Source organism: Vigna unguiculata, chromosome 4, assembly GCF_004118075.2.
Source record: "Vigna unguiculata cultivar IT97K-499-35 chromosome 4, ASM411807v1, whole genome shotgun sequence".
In the NCBI taxonomy this organism is placed as follows: Eukaryota; Viridiplantae; Streptophyta; class Magnoliopsida; order Fabales; family Fabaceae; genus Vigna; species Vigna unguiculata.
In genome coordinates this window covers 11,464,829-11,485,482 of record NC_040282.1, presented here as the reverse complement: position 1 = coordinate 11,485,482, position 20,654 = coordinate 11,464,829, and the positions used below count along the sequence as shown (strand labels likewise).

At 33.4% G+C, this 20,654-nt stretch overlaps 1 protein-coding gene across 1 annotated transcript; it reads right to left on the bottom strand.

Moving 5' to 3' along the window:
- Positions 1-18,788: 18,788 nt before the first annotated feature.
- On the bottom strand, positions 18,789-19,393 carry LOC114180494. Its single transcript, XM_028066807.1, has 2 exons — positions 19,153-19,393; positions 18,789-19,093 (listed from the first exon to the last, which is right to left on the bottom strand). Exons 1-2 carry the CDS (start codon positions 19,391-19,393, stop codon positions 18,789-18,791), a joined length of 546 nt encoding a protein of 181 aa, XP_027922608.1.
- Positions 19,394-20,654: the final 1,261 nt, after the last annotated feature.

The window sequence follows — 20,654 nt, the reverse complement described above, 5'->3', positions numbered from 1 at the left end:
TATTTGTTTTGTTATATTTAAATAATATATTATAATAAATAGAACTAATTATTATATCAATACTAATAATAATACTAGAATATACTACTAATAATACTAATATATAATATTAATAATATCAAAACTAATATAATAATAATAATAAATAAATAAATAAATAAATAGTAGTTAAATAATTAGACATATTAATAATAATGATGAAATAATAATAATAATAATATATTATTAATTATATGTAGTAAAACAATATTATTATATGATTAAAATGTATAATTAAACTTTGAATTATATATTATATTAAAATTAAATGTATATTCACAATCATTGTTTAAGTAAAATGTAAGAATTTTGTGCAGAATGAATCTCGTAAAAAATAAATACAATACTAATTCCAGTTTTAACTTACAAATTGTCAATAGATACACACATAATGCAAAAAATAATTAACAATATTTAAAAACAATTAACCATACGAAGAATGAAGAAAGGGAAATGAAAAAGAAAAAAAGTTGTAAAAGAAAATTAAAAAAAAAATTTAAATTACACATGTAAACCACATGTTAGCCAAGCATCCCCATCATTTTTGGTGTTACACAACTCAAAAAAATTAACGTCGTTCAAAATGAAGATGTATTCCACGCATTTCGAAAGTACATGAATAAATTTTATATGAACTTTGAAAAATAAACGAATTTCAATTTCACATATAAGTATAAAGACTAAAAACATAGTTAATTCTAAAAAATTAATGCACACATGGACATGTATTTCAAGTGGTCCAAGATATCAAGAATTTGATTACAGAAGAGTTCATATTTATATTTTTTTTTTATGGTTAAATAATGAAATAAATTGAAAATAATAATAAAATAAAAATAATTTAATATAAATCAATATAATTAATAACTTTGAAATAATGCATAGTAAAATTATTAAGGATTAATATGCTTTTGGCCTTGTACTTATATACGATATTATAATTTTTCTTTGTGTCAAATATATAAAATTCATTCATATACCTTTGAAATGTGTGGAATACATCCTTCATTTTCAATGATGCTAATTTATTGATGAGTCGTATAACAATGAAGATGATGTGAACACATGACTGACACATGGCTGACACGTGTAATTTTTTTAAAAAATATTTGGTTTTGGTTTTGTTTTATTTTCTTTTACATTTTTTTTCTTTTTTACGTTCCATTTTTTATTCCTCTCTTTTTATCTATTCTTCATCTTCATCCATACACCTCCTTTATCCAACCATTGACGATGATGTTAGTCACATCCAAAGCCCACATCTGCATTGTCGACACGTCATTCTACTTCTTCTTCATGCACGCATGGGAGAGTAATGATATTGCTTAATGCATTTAGCTTATATTATGCACGTGGCTTATGGTTTGTGGACCCTCCTTTGTTTTTCGAGCAAATGTCCCACTTGCCCCTTACATGTGTTTGCCTTCTATTCTGTTAAGTGATTTTTGTTATGGGATTGGTAAGTCTACCAAATTGCACAAATAATAAAGTGGAAAGTCCAAGTATCATTTTCCTAGAGCCTTGTGAAACAATTAGCAACTCTTGCAATTCACAATTCAATTAGACAACAAATTTCACAAAAACAAAAATTAAACTCTTTTTGTATTTTTATCAAACATATGGTGTGCAACAATATATGCTAAAGGCTTCACAAGGATTGGGTTTCATGATTCAATTCAAAGTAAAAACACCAAACAATATACTTCTAATTACTTATCTAGCATTCATACCTTTTGTAACAAGTCGTAATGTCTTGCCGACAAATGTAAACTTGAATAATAAAAACCCTACGTCTAACAATTTTTATTATAAATTCGCATTAATAACTAATATTTTTATATTATGAATGACCAATGTTCCACATCTATATCTAACATGTGAAATCCATTAGTTGTTCAACCCCAATCAGATTTCCCAAAACTATTTTTTTGATCAGTAAGTACTCTCGTATGTGCAATATATCTCGACTATGCAATTAAAACAAGAGTAGAACACAAAAGATTATGGAAAATAATTATATTGAAGAATGAATTCACCAAGAGTTAAGAATACATTACACCCGACTCCTTTGAATGAGGGAGTTAGCTACTCTTTAACATTCTGAATACTAGAATAATGATGAAGATGAATGCTTGTACCCTTCAAAATGCACCTCTACCTTTTTTCCTTTTAGGTCAAATGTCATTTTCCCCAAAAGTATTTATTTTTCCCTCTCTCCCCAAAAAGGGGGTTTTTTCCTTAAAAGGTTTTCTGCTTGAAGGGTTGTTCCTTTTGACCTTTGTCAAGCTCCTTATTTATAGATTTTTCAAATCGGACTAGACATGCAACTTTGTACTTGATTTTGCATTGGAGTAACCAACTTTATCAATATCTCCTCTTGCTGATAACTTTGATAATTAAATTTTGTTGATATTCTTCTTAATTTCTTTAATATTTGCACTTATCTGCAAAATATTAAATATGTAAACCAAATACTTATCTTTTCCATTTTTATTAAATAAACCCAAAATATCTAAAAAGATAATAATAAAATAACAATAAAAGATAAAAATAAACAAAAAATGAAACAAGAGAATGTGAATTATCAATACCCAAAACTTTAAACTTTTTCATGTCCTCATGAAAACTTAAAACTATAAAGTAAGAAAAACTCAGGTCTACCCATCATAATATCATATGAACAAATGACTTCTTAATCAATCCTAATCATGCAATAGAAGAGAATTTCACTTTGTGGCTTTAAACCTTAAGATCAAATGGCATGATTTTGTTTAAGCAATTCAATCTTAAAAATAGTATAAGAGATAATAACCAGACTATTGAATCAAAAAGTTTACATAAATTAGTGTTTCACTCTGTACACAAGTGTTTATAAATGATCACTCATAATCAACATGTTATAAAACCACTCCATCAAATTTTGCCCATCATCTAATTTACACAATGCACACATTTGGTTAGATCAAAAAGGTCTTTCAAAGGTTGTAATGATGTTTAGCTAGAAGAAATATGGTTTTTTAGGAATTTAAAAACACCACTGAACCCAAGAGAACAACTAAATGTAAATAACTCATGGTATCCTGGTATTCTCTACAAAATAGTTTTCCTAAAAAATTTAATATATTTCTCATAATACAACCCTTTCTTTATCACATGAGATTTGTTGTCTTTTCTCTTCTTTCAGTTTTTCTTTTTCCTGGGGTAGGATTTTTACAAAAGCCTACCCCAAACTCATTCAATCCCATACCCTGGTACGATGTTTATAGTCTACCCCAAACTAATATGATCTCATACCTTTAGTTTACTCAACATGTACCTATTCTATTTGGCTAAGGTGTAGGACAAGATATATTTTCTTTAAAGGTTAAGAGTAAAAGAATAAAATAGTTAGGCTCAAAAAGGGTAACAATAAACAATTAACATATACCAGGGTTGACTATTTGGGTAAGTAGCTTAAACATATCAAACAAATGTCTTTATCCTTTCTAACAAATTATGTGATTATATTAATAAGAATTAGGCAAAAAACACTTCCATGTGAATAAATGCTTTCCTTAAAACTCTCTACTCTCAAGCTCATAACACTCATATGCTTTCAACACTCAAATGTTTCCACACTAAATATCCCAAAAAAACATGGTCATACTCTCACATTGATTAAGGACTAACTAAATATAAACATATCAAACTATCTTACAATGAATGTATGTCACAAGTTATCTCAGCTATATGCATAATTATAAGACAAGAAAATCATTGCTCAAACATATTCTAACTCAGTTGACCATCCAAACATTCAATTCATATAGTTTGAGGACATGATTAGAACAAATCAAAGAGAATTTAATAAATATGCATGTTTAGAGATAAACTATAAAAATATTCGTTGAGTGAGCATCAGTATGTTCGTTGGGCGAGCAAACTGGCGTAGCGAATGAAAATGTGAGGTCAAGTAGTCGCTGGACGAGCAAACTTCGCTAGTGAATAAAAATGTGTGACGATATGGTAGCTGAGCGAGAGAATTCGCCGAGCGAGTGATGCTGAAAAATGTTTTAAAGAAAAAATTTACTAAAAATAATGAGTTGCCTCCCTACAAACTCTTGTCTAACGTCTTTTAGTTTGAAGCATGATATTCATTGTGAGTTTTTTTTTTCTTTTGTGGTGGTCGCTTGTTGAACCAATATCATATGCTTCTTTGTGTCTTATCTTCATTTTCATCAATACCTTGCACTCATAAGAACACAAAAGGTACTCAAACAAACAAGTTATACCAATTTTTATATAAAAAAGTTAAGAATTTGAAATAAACATAAGAATAACAACAAAACAAGTAAAACTATAGAAACAAGTAAAAATAAGAAACAAAGATTTTTTTTCTCAAAACATAAGCACAACAACCAAACAATAATTCCAATATGCATAATGATTAAACAAATTTCCTAAGCAACCTTACTCAAATGTCTCTTGTTGCAAAATTACTCAGTACTCTCATTTATGATGAATACTACTTTCCCTATTCTCTAAGATTAGACATGTAGATGTCTCTTGTAATGTCCATCTAAGTCTGACATACCTTACCAAATCTCTTGGACTAAGCATGCATCAAAACTTGTATTAAGAACCAGAGCATGCTTTCCACTTCTAGTGAATTGCAATATTATGTTTGATTTGATTAGTTAGGTTGTTAAATCCCTTGTCTAGGACCCTCCCACAACTAGATTATGTTCTAAGGCGTACCTTGAGACAAGCATTAAGCACAAATCAAATAAATGGAAATCATAAACATCTATAGAACAACTGCATAAAAGAAAACACAAAAAAAACACATAACAAAGTCTAAAAGAGATAGAGATGCCCAAATTGCTTTGTGTTTAAACAAAAGTCACTAGCAACAACGCCAAAAACTTGTTACGGGATTGGCAAGTGTACCAAATCACACAAGTAATAAAGTGGAAAGTCCAAATATCATTTCCTAAAATACTTGTGAAATACTTGGCAACTCTTGCAATTCATAACTCAATTAGACAACAAATTTCACAAAAACAAAAATAAAACACTTTTTGTATTTTTATCAAACATATGGTATGCAAAAATATATGATAAAGGATTCACTAAGATTGGGTTTCAGGATTTAGTCCAAAGTGAAAACACCAATTCCTTATCTAGCATTCACACCTTTTATAACAAACTATGATGCATTACCGACAAATCTAAACTTGAATAATAAAAACCCTATGTCTATCAATTTTTATTATAAGTTCGCATCAATAACCAATATTCTAATGATATGAATTACCAATGCTCCACATCTATGTCTAGCATGTGAAATCCATTAGCTGTTCTACCCTAATCAGGTTTCCCAAACTATCTTTTGTATCAATAGGTACTTCTACATGTGCAATATATATGTTAAATGAGATCTGTCTAATACTCTTAACCACAAAGGGATCTGTGTTGATTAATGAGTTTCTCACTTGTTTAAAGTGTATCTTGAAGGAGTCTTTAAGGTTTAAAGCTTAGTTAATCAATCACACAGTTCTGGGTTAATGGACTGTTTTAAAACAATCAAGGAGAATTAAAAGAGAGAAGAAAGAAGCAAGACACACAATTTATACTGGTTCGATTCAAAAAGAATCTACATCCAGTCTTCTCCTAAGTAACACACTTAGGAGGATTCCACTAAACAGAAAGGTTCCAAGAATTACAAGCACACCTATGTAATTCTAACCCCCAAAACCCAAGAACTTGATTCAACAATCAAGAACTTCCCCTAGGAGCAATGCATCCACACAATTGCACCTAGGTCCACACTTCAACCACTGAAGCTACTGTAATCAAAGACACAGAAAACAAAACAAGAAACGAAAACACCTAAGTTGTGCAGATTTGACTTGATGCTCCTTGAATCAAGCAAGATCCTTCATGGTAGAGTCAACCATCAATCATTCTTGGATCTGTGCTTGGGTTATTGCAGAATCTTCTGAAGCTCTTCTGTCTCTCAGATTGCTCTTTCTCAGATGAAGACTGCGTGATCTCTCTCAAAAATTCCAGACCCAAAACAGATTACAAAACAGCTTTTATACAAAGGTTTTTGCTGTCACTAATTCAATTAGCCATTTACCTAATCGATTATCGTGAGTATATTTTCACTTACTTAGTACAATACTCACAGCTAATCAATTAGTCAAGGAGCTAATCATATACAGAGTTACACAGCAAGCCTGAAATACAATTGATAAAGAGAAGCTAATATCCTAATGCATATCCTAACTGGACCAAGCTATGTTTTATCCCAGATCAGTAGACATCATCAAAATTGTTCTTCATTTATGGATATAAGGCTCCCCCTTTCAACAATCTCCCCCTTTTTGATGATGTCCAAAACATGGACTATGATAAGCCTGCCTGCAGCACATTAAGCAAACACAACAGCAGTACAAGCACACAAGGCAAACAACAGCATAGGCATATAACAGATATCACTTTAATTTTATGCTCCCCCTATCAGTATAGCCTATCAATGCAGTGGCAAAATAATTCTCCCCCTTTTTGGACAGTAGCAAAAAGACATATTCAAGATGGGACAGAAAAAAAAAACAACTAAATAGCGCAGCAAAGTAAAAGATGCAGCAGTAGATAATGCATAACAACCAGGATAACAACCAGAATGCATAGCAATTTCGCATAATGGATTAGCGGGCTCCTTTTGAGAAATTAAGTAGCAACTATGTGATGCAGAACTTAACACAGACTAGGCTTCAGATAGAGCACGATAATGGATTAAGGCCAAGGTTAGGCAAGCAGCTACACAGTTTGAACACAATAGGCATACAATGTATGACAATACTACCAACGCAGCAGGTGAAATCAGTAGCGCAGGTTAACATCAGAGTGCAGACAGCCATAATCAGTTGCAATATCACAATAGAAGAGGAACTTTTCACCTTGGCAATGCCTAAAATTTGACCTTTGTTATTAACACCTCTTGTAACATGACCAATAATTGGCTTTGTAAGATATCTTGCAGAACTTCTTCACATCTCCTTTCATGTGTCTTGAGCATCCATTATATAAAAGCTACATTGTTTTCCTTGCATCAAGACACACCTGAAACAAAGATTAAAGAGAAGATGCAGGTACCCAATTGAACTTGGGTCCTTTCATGTTAGTGGTTTGAGGTGTTCCTTTAGGTACCCATCTGTACTCTCCTTTAGGAACCCCACAATTTTTAAAGTAGCAGGAATTAGAAAAATGGCCAGGTTCAGAACAGTAGGAGCAAATGACAGATGTTGGTTTACTCATATCTAGAAAACTTCTGGTGCCTAATGGATTAGATTTGCCACTGTAACCTATTCCCTCTTTATTAAGCACACTCCTTTGAGATCCTAACACTGCATCAAGATTTGATCTTCCCAAAGTGAATTTTGAGAGAGTTTTCATTAGATAATCTATCTTTTCTAGCTGTCCTAGGCATTTTTCACATTGGGGAGAGCTTGTGTCATCTTTGGACCTAGAGTGTTTCTTAGATTTCTCTAGTTTTTCAAGACTTGTTATCAGATTTTCATTTTCCTCTTCTAGTTGCTTTACTCTACCTTCAAGCCATTTAATTTCTCCTCTACGCTTATTATTTGACTTTTGCAATTTTGTAGCTTCCTTATGCAATTCATTAAAAGCATCAAGTAATTCATAGTAATTATTTTCATCATCATTGGAGTTGAAACTACTCACACTACTCTTAGAAGAGCTTGTTCCAGCCATAAGACAGAGGTTGGTCTCTTCCTCAATGCTTCCATCAGATTCACTAGATGAGCTGGAGTCACTATTGTAAGCTTTCCTTTTCTTCTTGTGCTTGTCTGTCTCACCTTTCTCTTCTAATTTTTGCTTCAGCTTGAGGACAGGGCATTCAGGTTTGATGTGTCCCATTTTTCCACACTCATAGCAAGTTGGAACATGTTTTTCTTGCTTCCTAGAGGATCTTTTAATTTCTGCAGAATTACTGGTAGCTTTGTTCTTGTATTTTATAAATTTTGAGAACCCCTTTACCATTAGTCTCAAGGCTTCACTGTCAGAGTTGTAATCATCATTAGATTCATCTACAATTTCTGCTTTCTTCAGTTTTGCTGCAGATTTTACAGCACTCTTCAAGGCTATTGTGTGCCTCTTTTCTCCATCCTCTTCTTCCTTGAGTCTTCCAAGCTCTAGTTCGTGTTCTCTTAGCTTTCCAAAGAGTGTAGCTATGTTCATGCTAGTGAGGTCTTTGGATTCTGAAATTGCAGTGACTTTGGGCTGCCATGTCCTGTTTAAGCTCTTCAAGATTTTGATATTCAATTCTTCTTTGTCAAAGATCTTGCCAAGAGCTAGAAGGTGATTTACTATATGTGTAAATCTTTTTTGCACATCACAAATGCTTTCTCCAGCCTTCATTCTGAACATCTCATACTCTTGAATGAGAGTATTCTTCCTTGCCCTTTTGACTTCATTCGTGCCCTCATGGGTGACCTCCAAAACATCCCACATCTCTTTGGCGGATTCACACACAGATACCCTGTAAAATTCATCCAAAGTTAGTGCAGAGGATATAATATTTTTGGCTCTAACATCATAGTGTGCCCTTTTATTTTCATCAAGAGTCCATTATGAGAATTCTTTAAGAACAGTTTTGCCTTCCACAACTTTAATGGGTTGAAAAGGTCCATTAACTACAGCATCCCAGACCCCTTTGTCCACTGATTCAAGAAAAATTTTCATTCTAATTTTCCAAAAAGGGTAGTTTTCACCAGCAAACAAAGGTGGCCTGTTGATGGATGCCCCTTCAGCAAAGGTTTGAGATGTATTAGACATATCAGGATCTTTCTAATCGATTATCGTGCGATTAGCCAGCTCTGGTGCCAATTGTTAAATGAGATCTGTCTAATACTCTTAACCACAAAGGGATCTGTGTTGATTAATGAGTTTCTCACTTGTTTAAAGTGTATCTTGAAGGAGTCTTTAAGGTTTAAAGCTTAGTTAATCAATCACACAGTTCTGGGTTAATGGACTGTTTTAAAACAATCAAGGAGAATTAAAAGAGAGAAGAAAGAAGCAAGACACACAATTTATACTGGTTCGATTCAAAAAGAATCTACATCCAGTCTTCTCCTAAGTAACACACTTAGGAGGATTCCACTAAACAGAAAGGTTCCAAGAATTACAAGCACACCTATGTAATTCTAACCCCCAAAACCCAAGAACTTGATTCAACAATCAAGAACTTCCCCTAGGAGCAATGCATCCACACAATTGCACCTAGGTCCACACTTCAACCACTGAAGCTACTGTAATCAAAGACACAGAAAACAAAACAAGAAACGAAAACACCTAAGTTGTGCAGATTTGACTTGATGCTCCTTGAATCAAGCAAGATCCTTCATGGTAGAGTCAACCATCAATCATTCTTGGATCTGTGCTTGGGTTATTGCAGAATCTTCTGAAGCTCTTCTGTCTCTCAGATTGCTCTTTCTCAGATGAAGACTGCGTGATCTCTCTCAAAAATTCCAGACCCAAAACAGATTACAAAACAGCTTTTATACAAAGGTTTTTGCTGTCACTAATTCAATTAGCCATTTACCTAATCGATTATCGTGAGTATATTTTCACTTACTTAGTACAATACTCACAGCTAATCAATTAGTCAAGGAGCTAATCATATACAGAGTTACACAGCAAGCCTGAAATACAATTGATAAAGAGAAGCTAATATCCTAATGCATATCCTAACTGGACCAAGCTATGTTTTATCCCAGATCAGTAGACATCATCAAAATTGTTCTTCATTTATGGATGAAAGGCTCCCCCTTTCAACAATATATAGAGTATGCAATTAAAATAAGAGTAGAATACAAAAGATTATGAAAAAGAGTTATATTCACTAGTGCAAAATTACCTTTTAACAACAATATATTACATCAGTTTAGTTAAAAATGATGTAATAAAAATGCGGTGGCAATTTTATAATTAAAGAATCGCATATTACATCGGTTGTAATTAAAACTAATGTAATATTGAATTAAAAATATAAAAAACACTCTCACGCAAACGCAATCACTATTTCTTTCTTCTTCAAATATTTTCTCTCCCATCAAAGCCCTAAATCTTCTCCCGCAATGAAACATCCTTCCTCATCATATTCCTCTTCAACTTCACTCTGATAGTGGTTTGCTTGGTGCTAGTGGTGCTTCGCTCTACTACGCTCATCGTTTAAGTTGCTGGATCTATTTTGCTTGACCCCGCTTCTGCTAGATTTGTTCCGCTCATTGTCGTCGTTGCTAGATCTACTATTTTCATTGTCGTTGCTGGTGGATCTGCTTCGCTCGTCGTTGTTATTGTTGGATCTACTATGCTCGTCACCATCGCGACTAGATCTGCTCTGCTCATCTTTGTTGTCGTCATTGGAACTGCTTCGTTCGTCATCATTGTCGCTGGTTCTGCTCCGAGCGTCGTTGCAGCTCCGCTCGCCACCGCTACTCCGCTTGCCGCTGCTGCTCCACTCACCGCCACTGCTCTGTTCGATGCAGCTGCTGTTCCGTTCGACGTCGAGGCTTCTTAGTTCAACATCATTGATTCTTGGTTCATTGTTAGTTTGACATAGGTATTTTTTCATGTTAAAAGACTGAGTGAAAGTTGTTGTGTCTCTGTTCATCATAACTGTTAATTAAAATATTAGTTAAATTTTAAACATTTGATTTGATTATCTTTTGCTAAAGAGTGTCCTTTGTAAATGTTTTCTTATGAATTCATGTCGAGAATATTTGGATGGATCTTGGCTCGAACTAGCTGGATTGTTATTCTATTTAATATGAATATATTTGTATTAAGTACCCACAGTTCCATTGTGATTTGCTAAAGTGGATGTTGTATAAGTTTTTGTTCTTTTTCAATGAAGATTGCTATAACTGGAGCACTCGAATATTTGTATTTTTTTTAATATCATGTGTTACATCGGTTGTTCCATAACCGATGTAAAGAGTGTCAAATTTATTACATCGGTAATTATTACATCGGGTCTAAAATCGATATAATAAGCCATAAAAAATCGATGTAAAACATAATTTTTGTACTAGTGATTGAAGAGTGAATTCACAAAAAAAGTCAAGAATAAATTACACCTAGCCCCGTGAATGATGGAGTTAGCTACTCCTTCATATTTTGAATACTAGAATAATGATGAAGATGAATGCATGCAGCCTTCAAAATGCACATATACCTTCTCTCCTTTTAGGTCAAGTTTCTTTTTCCCCAAAAATATTTATTTTTCCCTCTCTCCCCTAAAGAGGGTTTTGTCTCCAAAAGGATTTTTTTTTCCTTCCCGAAGGGTTGTTCCTTTTGACATCTATGTAACACTTATATATAGATTTTTCAAATTGGAGCGAGCTTGCAACTTTGTACTTTATTTTGTATTAGAGTAGCCAACTTTATTGATATTCTTCTTAATTTATTTGATATTCCAACTTTCTGCAAAATACTAAATATGTAAACCAAATACTTATCTTTTCCAATTTTATTAAATAAAATATAAAATATCTAAAAAGATAATAATAAAATAACATTTAAAGATAAAAATAGACAAAAATAAAACATGATAATAAAAGTTAGCAATTTTTAGCTATCCAACATTCTCTTCCATCTCTTTCTCTCTTTTTCACTTCTGCCAATTTTTATATAATAGAGAAAGTTGGCTTTGGGGGCTACCTGTGCCTCCATTCCTCGCTGTTACCTTCTTCTAAAAAATGGTCACATTATTCCTCTATAAAAAGGAGTTTGAGTTAAAGAAGATTAAGAGAAAGGAAATGATTCAACAAAAATGTTGAACAAAAAAAACCCTCAAACAATAATGGAATGTTGATCGTAAAGTAGAGTAGTCCAAAACATAATAATATCAAGGTTCACACACCTAAAATTGCATCTACAACTTATACTAACTTTTACCATTTATGTTATCAACATTGAAGTTATACAAACAATCATGGTATATAAGCCATTTGAAAATATGAAAATTAAGTTGTCACAACCTAAATCGTGACGGGACGACGAACTTAAAAATAAATTAATTTGAAAAAAAGATTAGAAGTCACCACCATAGTTTATTCTAGAAAACTATGGAAAACCATAAAAATAAAATAAAGTCAGTGAAAACCAAATTTAGGGTCCGGGAGTCGGTCCCCTAAAGAAAAAATAAAATAAAATAAAATAAAAATGGGAGTGCATAAGTGAGTATGTGAGTGCAATGAGAAAAACTACACATATGAAAACGGGGTGCATAAAGAGAAAATGTGTGGTGCATAAAGTAAATGCATCCAAGTTTAGAAAAGGAAATTAAAGGAGTGGGGTGTGTGCTTAGTGAAAATGCAGGTACATAAGGTAAAATAGAACTTAATGTAAGGGGTATGAGGTTATTACATTGGGGGAGTGCATGAAGTAAATAAATAACCAGAACCCAAATTAAAAATAGGGGTGCGCGAATTAAATTATGGAGGTGCATGAAGAAAAATGAATCTGTCAACCCTAATTAAAAGCAGGGGTGCGAGAATTAAATTATGGAGATGCGTAAAGAAAAAGTTAAATCTGCCCTAATTAACAAAACACATCACTTGAGACCTAACCCTTAAACTTCATCTTCTTCCTTCCACAAAACACCATTGTTGCCCCTACTTGAGACCTACAACCAGACCACCGACAACGACGCGATCAACAATGGCGCCGACCTTCATCGTCGCGCCACCACCAACGACAATGCTTGCCATTACTCGATACCCATTTAGGCCACCGTCATCGACACTTTTCTTACACGCACAAAGGAGCCATCTTCTTTATTCATCATTATGTCACAAGCCACGCAAAATGCCAACTTAGCATATAATCACGATTGCCAACGACGTGGACAATGTCAGCCACCATCATTGTGCCACCACCAACGACAATGCTAGCCACCGTTTCTCCTTTCAAGTTCACACTAGGATTCCCAAATGTTCAAGCAGAGAGTCCCAAAACACACTAAGATTTTGTCTACTATTAAACGCCAGCACCGTAAGGTCACCCAAAACACCATTCTATCTGTCGTAGCATTCGCCTCAATTTTACTTGAATTCCTAAACCCAGTTCTTATTTACTGTTACTTTTTTTAGTTTTACGTGGTGGGTTAGTTAATCATCTTATAGTATCAGATTAAGAAAGTTGATTTTGTTCCCATAATTCATACAATTAATACATCCATAACATAAGGAACAAGGGCATCATAGCAAAGTTAAAAACTATATGTACCTTAATTACTCTTAATTCTGAATGAAAGTTGAATATCTCCTGTATGCTCCTTTGGTTTCAGCATATCACTCCGTTTATGAAAAAAACATGTGTCATTTCCATTGTTGCTATTGACACGGTAAAGTGAATCCGCTTTTCCTCTAGTGCGTGAACGAAGTAGAAAATGGCAGATCTCTTTCTCTTTTGTTTTGATAACCCAAATTTTTTGTTTTTGCTAGAAGAGATGTAACCCAAAAAGAACGAAGAAGAACTTGCAGACTTGATGATAAGCAATTTCTGTTTTTTTTCTTTTTACCACGATGTCCAATATGTGTAAATGAAGTCATGAGTAGGAGTTGAAGTAGAAGTTGAAATATGAATAAAAAACTGTTCCCTCTAATCTTGCAAACCGTTTTTATTTTCAATTTTCAATTTTTTAATTTCTGAATTTTATTTATTAATTAAAAAAATGAAAAATACTTAGTAATATTATTATTTTTTATTTTTTATTTTAAAACACAAAAAAATTATTTTAATGAACTCTGAAAAACATAAATTAAAGAAACTTTTATTAATTAATTTTTTATTTTTTTAACAATTTATTTTTATCCTTTTTTATTATTTAACACTTATTTTTGAATATATATATATATATATATATATATATATATATATATATATATTAAAAAACAATGTTATTCGTCCAAACGAAATTGGGTGTTTGACATAAGTAATGTAAAGCATATGAATTTTTTTAACAGCCACAATGCGTAACAACAGTAGCAGGAAGAAGAAAGTGGACAAGCTAACAATTGTGGTCTTGGGGTTGATAATGGTCTCTCACAAAGAAATTCTTTCCCTACAATCAAACCCTAAATCACCAAAATTTTGACTTCCACATCCAATTAACACAAGAACCCATCCAATCCTATTGTGTAGTATGCTTACGTAACCCATAACAGTCTCAATTTACCAAATTACTATCATCAGAATCTGAAATCAGGTGTATCAGTCATTCCCCTCCTTTGTCGAAATTTACCAACTCCTAAAATTATTCAATCATCAACTACCCTCTACAGTAGCACTTTTTCAATAATTTACATTCACAAGCATTCACATATAATCATAGGCATTTACACTACATACAAAAACATCACAGAACTCCAAAAAGACTATAGCACCCAAACCACTTATGTTTGTGTCGTCGAGCTGTTCATCCTTGCTGTCAGGCGGTTCTACGCAGAACTAACAATTCTGAGTTGAATCACATGAGTCGCCTCACCAACCTTCATCGCCACCAAGCAGTTTTTGGAGATCATAGATATTCTTGAAAGAAATCAATTTGTATGAACTTGAAAGTGATCTAACTTCAAGTATGAACCATATAAGAACATCTAAGACTCTAGAAAACATAAATCAATTGGCGAAAATGCAAGCAAATGGACTGAATCCGTGCATGAACATCCACAAGCTTCATTGAAATGATCATTGCTTATTGTGTGATGTTGCAACATGATTGAGCTTCCAAAATGCAATTGGAACATTTAAACTAAGAATTGATGACAAGCAAAGCAATTACACATGACTAGACAACATGAAAAGATGATAAACTGAAAATTAAACACAAAAAGAAGAAGAAGAATCACCAAAAAAATGAAAGAAAACAACAAAACGTAAAAATAGTGCTGGAAAATAATTTGGAACCTAAGAACACTTGTATACCAATGATTCAAGGAGAACTATAATTTGAACCATTAAGATCCATGTAGACTCAATGATAATTGGTGCAAAAAAAAGAAGAAAACATAAAGAAGACATGAAAAGAGAGTGGAACCACACAGAAAAGCAAAGGAAAAACGAAAATGGATTAAGAACACTTACTCAAGCCGAGACAAATGGATGAACAAGGCTTGAGTGGCTCTAGATACCACTTGATAAAGCTCCTTGCACGGTTTTTGGGAGAGGAGAAACTTCATTAGTGTAGCGGAATTTGGAGTGGAAGCAAGGTTGAAGGCATTTGAGCAATGGATGGTGTGGTGATGAAGTTCTAGGAAGGAGAAGCTATCCTAGAGGAGATCTAAGGAGATTCCTAGCTCTCATGACTCTCAATAAGGAAATGTGTGGACTGCTATCAACATCTAGGCATTTGTCATTCAAATTAAGAGTAACCTTTACACAATGCATATGAGCTCTCTTATATAGCCTAAGGAGAAGAAAGAATTCAGCTAGGCTAAGTTTATGACATGTGTTGAATTCATTCTAAATCTAGATCTAGATGTCCTTATTTTGTGGATTAAGTGCCATGTGGCAAGTCACACCTTCCACATTGCAACATGTGCTCAATGTGTTAAGTGTGGCATGCTTTCTAGACACCTATTCAGCCAAAGCTTGTTTAATGAGGCCATGAGCCTAATTAAACAATGCTTTGGTGATTTTTTGATCAATTATTCAAAGTAACAAATATTTACAAAGGATGACCCAACTACATTGGTCGAATTTGCACATGCACTCAAATGTTCATCTGGATTTTAATATCCTCCTAGCCCATTTGAAAAGTAGCTTGATTCCATTGGGCCTTGAAGGATTTTGACCATCACTAGCATTTTGAATCTTCTTGAGCATTCCTTTGGTGATTGGGCCTTTATTTGGGTTTGGGCCTTATTTTGGTATTGGGCCTTGAAATGGGCTTGGGCTAAATTCATCATCTTATTTGAGAAACATTAGTGTAGTTAACATGTTTGAAGGTGAACTGGTAGGTGATCCAGTGGTGTTTGCATTTCCAAACCTATTACTAGAACCTGAAGATGATGCTGACTTTTGCTTTCGTAATAGTTTACATTTTGGAGTCTTAAATTCAAAGAACCTGATTAATGCAGTAAATCTTAGGACAAGAAAGAATGTGATCAAGGAGATGTTGCTACTCTTACCATATGGTACTTATTATAGCTGACAACTTATTATATGGTACTTATAAAACTATATAAGTTATGATTTGGCACTAAACATTATACATCATGTTGAATTCTTATACTACTTATTTATTGACTACCACAGGGGGAGATCTCACGCGACATAATCCACTTGTTAAGTGAATGAATTTTGAGTGGTTGGATTGTTAAAATATTTGAGGAATAACATTTATGCAGTATTACGAAGTCTGATGTAATTGTAGACTACTCTTTCAAACACTTATATTTCCCAATTCCATGAACATAATTAGCACTGATGGAAGAATTTTTGAATCCCTCCACTTAGTCGATGCTGATTAAAAAATTTTGCACTATCACAGTAAAAAAACTAGCAATTCCATGAACTTATTATTCCTTTATCACAACCCTACAAAAAGTGGTAAAGCAAGGAAAAAAACTCGTAAACACTGTTGTAATACTTAATACAATATCCATAATTTAGTCATAAAGATAGTGGTTGTCCAAGTGGTCCAAGTGGTCCAATTCGGTCTTCTAAAGTTAAAACATCAACTACTAGAAAGTTCATCACAACTAACCGAAAAATACATTTAAATCAAAATATGCTTTGTCACCACAACTAAAAAACACATCTCCCAATATTCTTCACATAGGCTATCCAATGGGTGGGTTGCTTGAACTTGCTTGAGAACCTAAAATAGATGCCCCACTTGGGGGCTTGGATGACCTTCCTCCCTTCCTAGAAGTTGTCCTTCTCATGGTGGTGGTAGCAGATCTCAAGTTCGTCTTCCTTCAAGATGCACTAGTACTTGCAGTTGTTGTAGACCTTTTTTTTCTGTTTTCCCTATTAATAACATGCATTCATTAGCTTCAACATTGTAATTATATCAGAAATAAAGTGAATATGATAAATAAGATGTACCTTACTGGTTTTTCCCTGCTTGCCGCCTTTGATGTTGTGATCAAATTGTCCACAACTACTACATTTCATTCTAAGATTCTTCTTCCCCAATCTAGAGTGACTCATATGCTCACCAGGTTCTCTCCTTCTTAATTTTCGTGGCCTACCAGGTGGAGTCTTATATATTGAGGTTAGGATTCAGGGTGCATTTGTTTTAGGCCATAACTACTGGCTATTAATGGGTGAAATTTGTGACCCATAACAAGGTTGATAAGCCTCCCTTTTATAATATGCATGCACATAATCAGAGGGTTGTTCTACTCTAGAATTATGTAGCCACCACATGTCTACAGGGTATTCCAACTAAGTCCCAAAAATAACAACTACAAGTGTGGTTTGTGAGGTCAACTATGAATTTTTCCATTGTGAATCCTTGTGTGACTTCAAACATATCCCCCCCCACCAAATTTCTTCTTGTAGTTGTTGTATAAATGTCTAGACAAAAACAGTGCTCAACTCCATGCAATCAAATACTTGCATCAATCCCTATCAAATGTACACAAAGACTTAGTCATTAACAGACTATATTTCATTATTCAAAATTAATTATACTAATTTTAATTTACCTTTTGTTAATCTGAAATAAATACCCAGTGTTTGGTTTGAATATCTCCAATGTCCTCCAATAATAAAGTTAGAAACCACTTCCAAGTCACCTTGCACTCCTTCTCCACAACAGTAAATGCTAGTGGAAAATAATGGTCATTTGGATCCCTTGCAACCGCCACTAATACTTAGCCTCCATAACTAGTTTTTAGATGACATCCATCTACACCTATAAATGATCTATAGCCATTGACGAACCCTTTCTTGCACCCATCAAGACATAAATAAAAGGACCCAAACCATGGTTGCAATGTGGGCTGAGGTTGGTTAATTTTAATCTTGACTATTGTTTGAGTAGACACTCTCCTCAACTCTGTCGCATAATCATATAACAATGTGTATTACTTCTGCCCATCCCCCTCAAGAATGTCCATGGCTATTTATTTTGCTTTACAAGCCCTCCAAGGAGTTATCTCAACACTGTTTAATTTTCTCACATCATCAATAATTTCGTTCGCTGTCATTCTTCCAACATTTCTAAACTTTTCTACTACAATTTTAGAAACCCATTCCTTGTTTGCATTTTTATTACCAAAAACTTTGCCACAATTATGTCTATTAAACCAGGTCTTGACTCGAAAAGACTGACTTCCTCCAACTTTGCTGCATAAAATTAGAAATCCACACTTCTTCTTGTAAATGGCCCTCACTCAGACATTATCATTCTTGATAAATTTAATCTCTCTTCCATTCAACATTGACTGCTCCATCAGAGCTTGCTTGAATTTTTTCAAGGAACAAAACTCCATCCCAAATCTGAATTTGAATTCTTTGCACATTTTTTCACCCTTAAATATTGGGTATCTCCTCACACCCTCCTCATCATCAATATCGACATCACTATCTAACTCATTAGTGTTATAGGTGGAATCTATTTCATGATTATCAATAGTTTGTTGTGTGTTAAAAGTACTCATACCTTCACTTTGGTTTGGCTCAAAAGTACCCAAACCTTCATTTCTTGACTTCTTCCTATTTTTTCAGCCTTCTTTGAATTTTTTCCAGCAGTCTAAAACTTGAGATACATCTTTACGTGACATATTTTCCATCCCAAAACAATCATTATCATATTTGTGTCGTTCATCCTCACTCATATCCAATTCATCAACTTCTTCATCCCCTGAATCAACACCAGATTCATCACCAGAATTAGTCACCTCTTCATCATTTTCCATTTGCTGAACAACATCATCATCCCCCTCTTGTTGTATTCCTCCCTCTCCTACAAAATCAGCACTCCCATCTTCTTTATCTGCCCAACCAACCTTAACAATAACATTGTCCCCTTCTTCATTTGCCCCACCAACATTAACAACAACATTGTCCCCTTCTTCATTTGCCCACCAACATTGTCCCCTTCTTCATTTCTCTCATTAACACCACCATTACTGCTTTCTTCATTTGCCCCCTCATTCACTCCTTCAACAAGTTCAATGACTTTAGCATAATCAACCAAATGATCCACATATATCTCAACCTCTTCTTTTTTGTTTTCTGCGTATTCTGCCAACTGCAAAGCATGCCTATCTTTAGTTAATGGCCTTAAATCTCTATCTATTCTCCCTTTCTTAGGCTTCCACCACATATACACCTATCCATCATACTTAAAATCCTTCTTGACTATACCCAATGCTTCGAAGTAGGACCACATATCTAGATCCACTCCTTGCACTACATGTTTTTCTCCACCTTCGTAATGCAACAACCTCCCCACTACAAAAATATTGCGTTTAACGGGGGTTATTTAGCAATGGATTAACCTAACTAAGGTTTTTAAAATCTCCGTTAAATTTCAAAGGTTTAGTGTTAAACCTCTATAAAATAGTGTAGGTTTTCAAAACCTCTATTACATTACAAAGGTTTAACTTTAAACCTCTAAAAAATAGTATAGGTTTTTAAAACCTCCCTTAAATTACAAAGGTTTAGTGTTATAAAGTAGCATAGGATTTTAAAACCTTTGTTAAAACCTTTTAAACCTCTAAGAAATAGTCTAGGTTTCTTTCAAACTCCAAGTTCAAACTCCATGAAATGTATATAATTATTACGTGTAATCTTTTTTGCCAATTTATTTCAATGAAAATATATGTAATGTTCCTTAAAAATTATTTATTAAAAGAATACACGTAGATTATTTTTTTTTAAAAACCTTCCACAATTAATTCACGTGGATTTTGTTATATAAAATTGTCCTAAAGTAATTATACTTATTATGATTTTTTTTAATAATTAAATTAAGTATTCTTATCAAATTAAAGAAAAAGGTGTTTTATTTTTATCATAATTTTTAGTTTAAAAATATGAAAGTAATTTTATAATAAATAAAATTAATTTGCAGCAAACTAAAGATCCATTTTTCAAATTATAAGACATTCTTCCTCTCACATCTGTCAAACGTTGTCCATTTTTCTTCTTCAACTACTTCACACGAGCACGACACAATATTTTTCACACTTCCTAGCAATAATCTTCATACACATTTTGCTTTCTCCTTTGCTCCTGGCAACATCATTCTTCTCAGTCTTTCGCTCCTGGCACATAGGTTTGAATTTTTATCTTAGTGGTTCACTCTCTTTTAAGTTTTTGTTTGCACTTTCATTTTCTCTTCTTGCTCTCTCTCCCCTTTCATATGTTCTCTCCGTGATTCACATTATTATTGTGTTTTTCACATGTTATCAAAATGGTTCTAGCATTTTATTTTTTACAGGTTCTTGTGTTTTGTCATTTCAGAGATTCTACAATTTTCACACGTAGGTTTTCTCACTTTTTCTTTGATTTTCATTTCCAGTTGTGGTTTAAGTGTATTTCTTTTTTGTGTAACTCTCTCACAGACATATTCTAATCCTTTA

Bases quoted from the DNA above. Each gene is read 5' to 3' on its own strand.
- LOC114180494 (XM_028066807.1), bottom strand. From the start codon at position 19,393: ATGTGGTGGAAGCCTAAGAAAGGGAGAATAGATAGAGATTTAAGGCCA. The intron at 19,094-19,152 runs GTGGGCAAATGA...CAAATGAAGAAG, and splicing joins TGAAGAAGGGGACAATGTTG to GGGACAATGTTATTGTTAAG.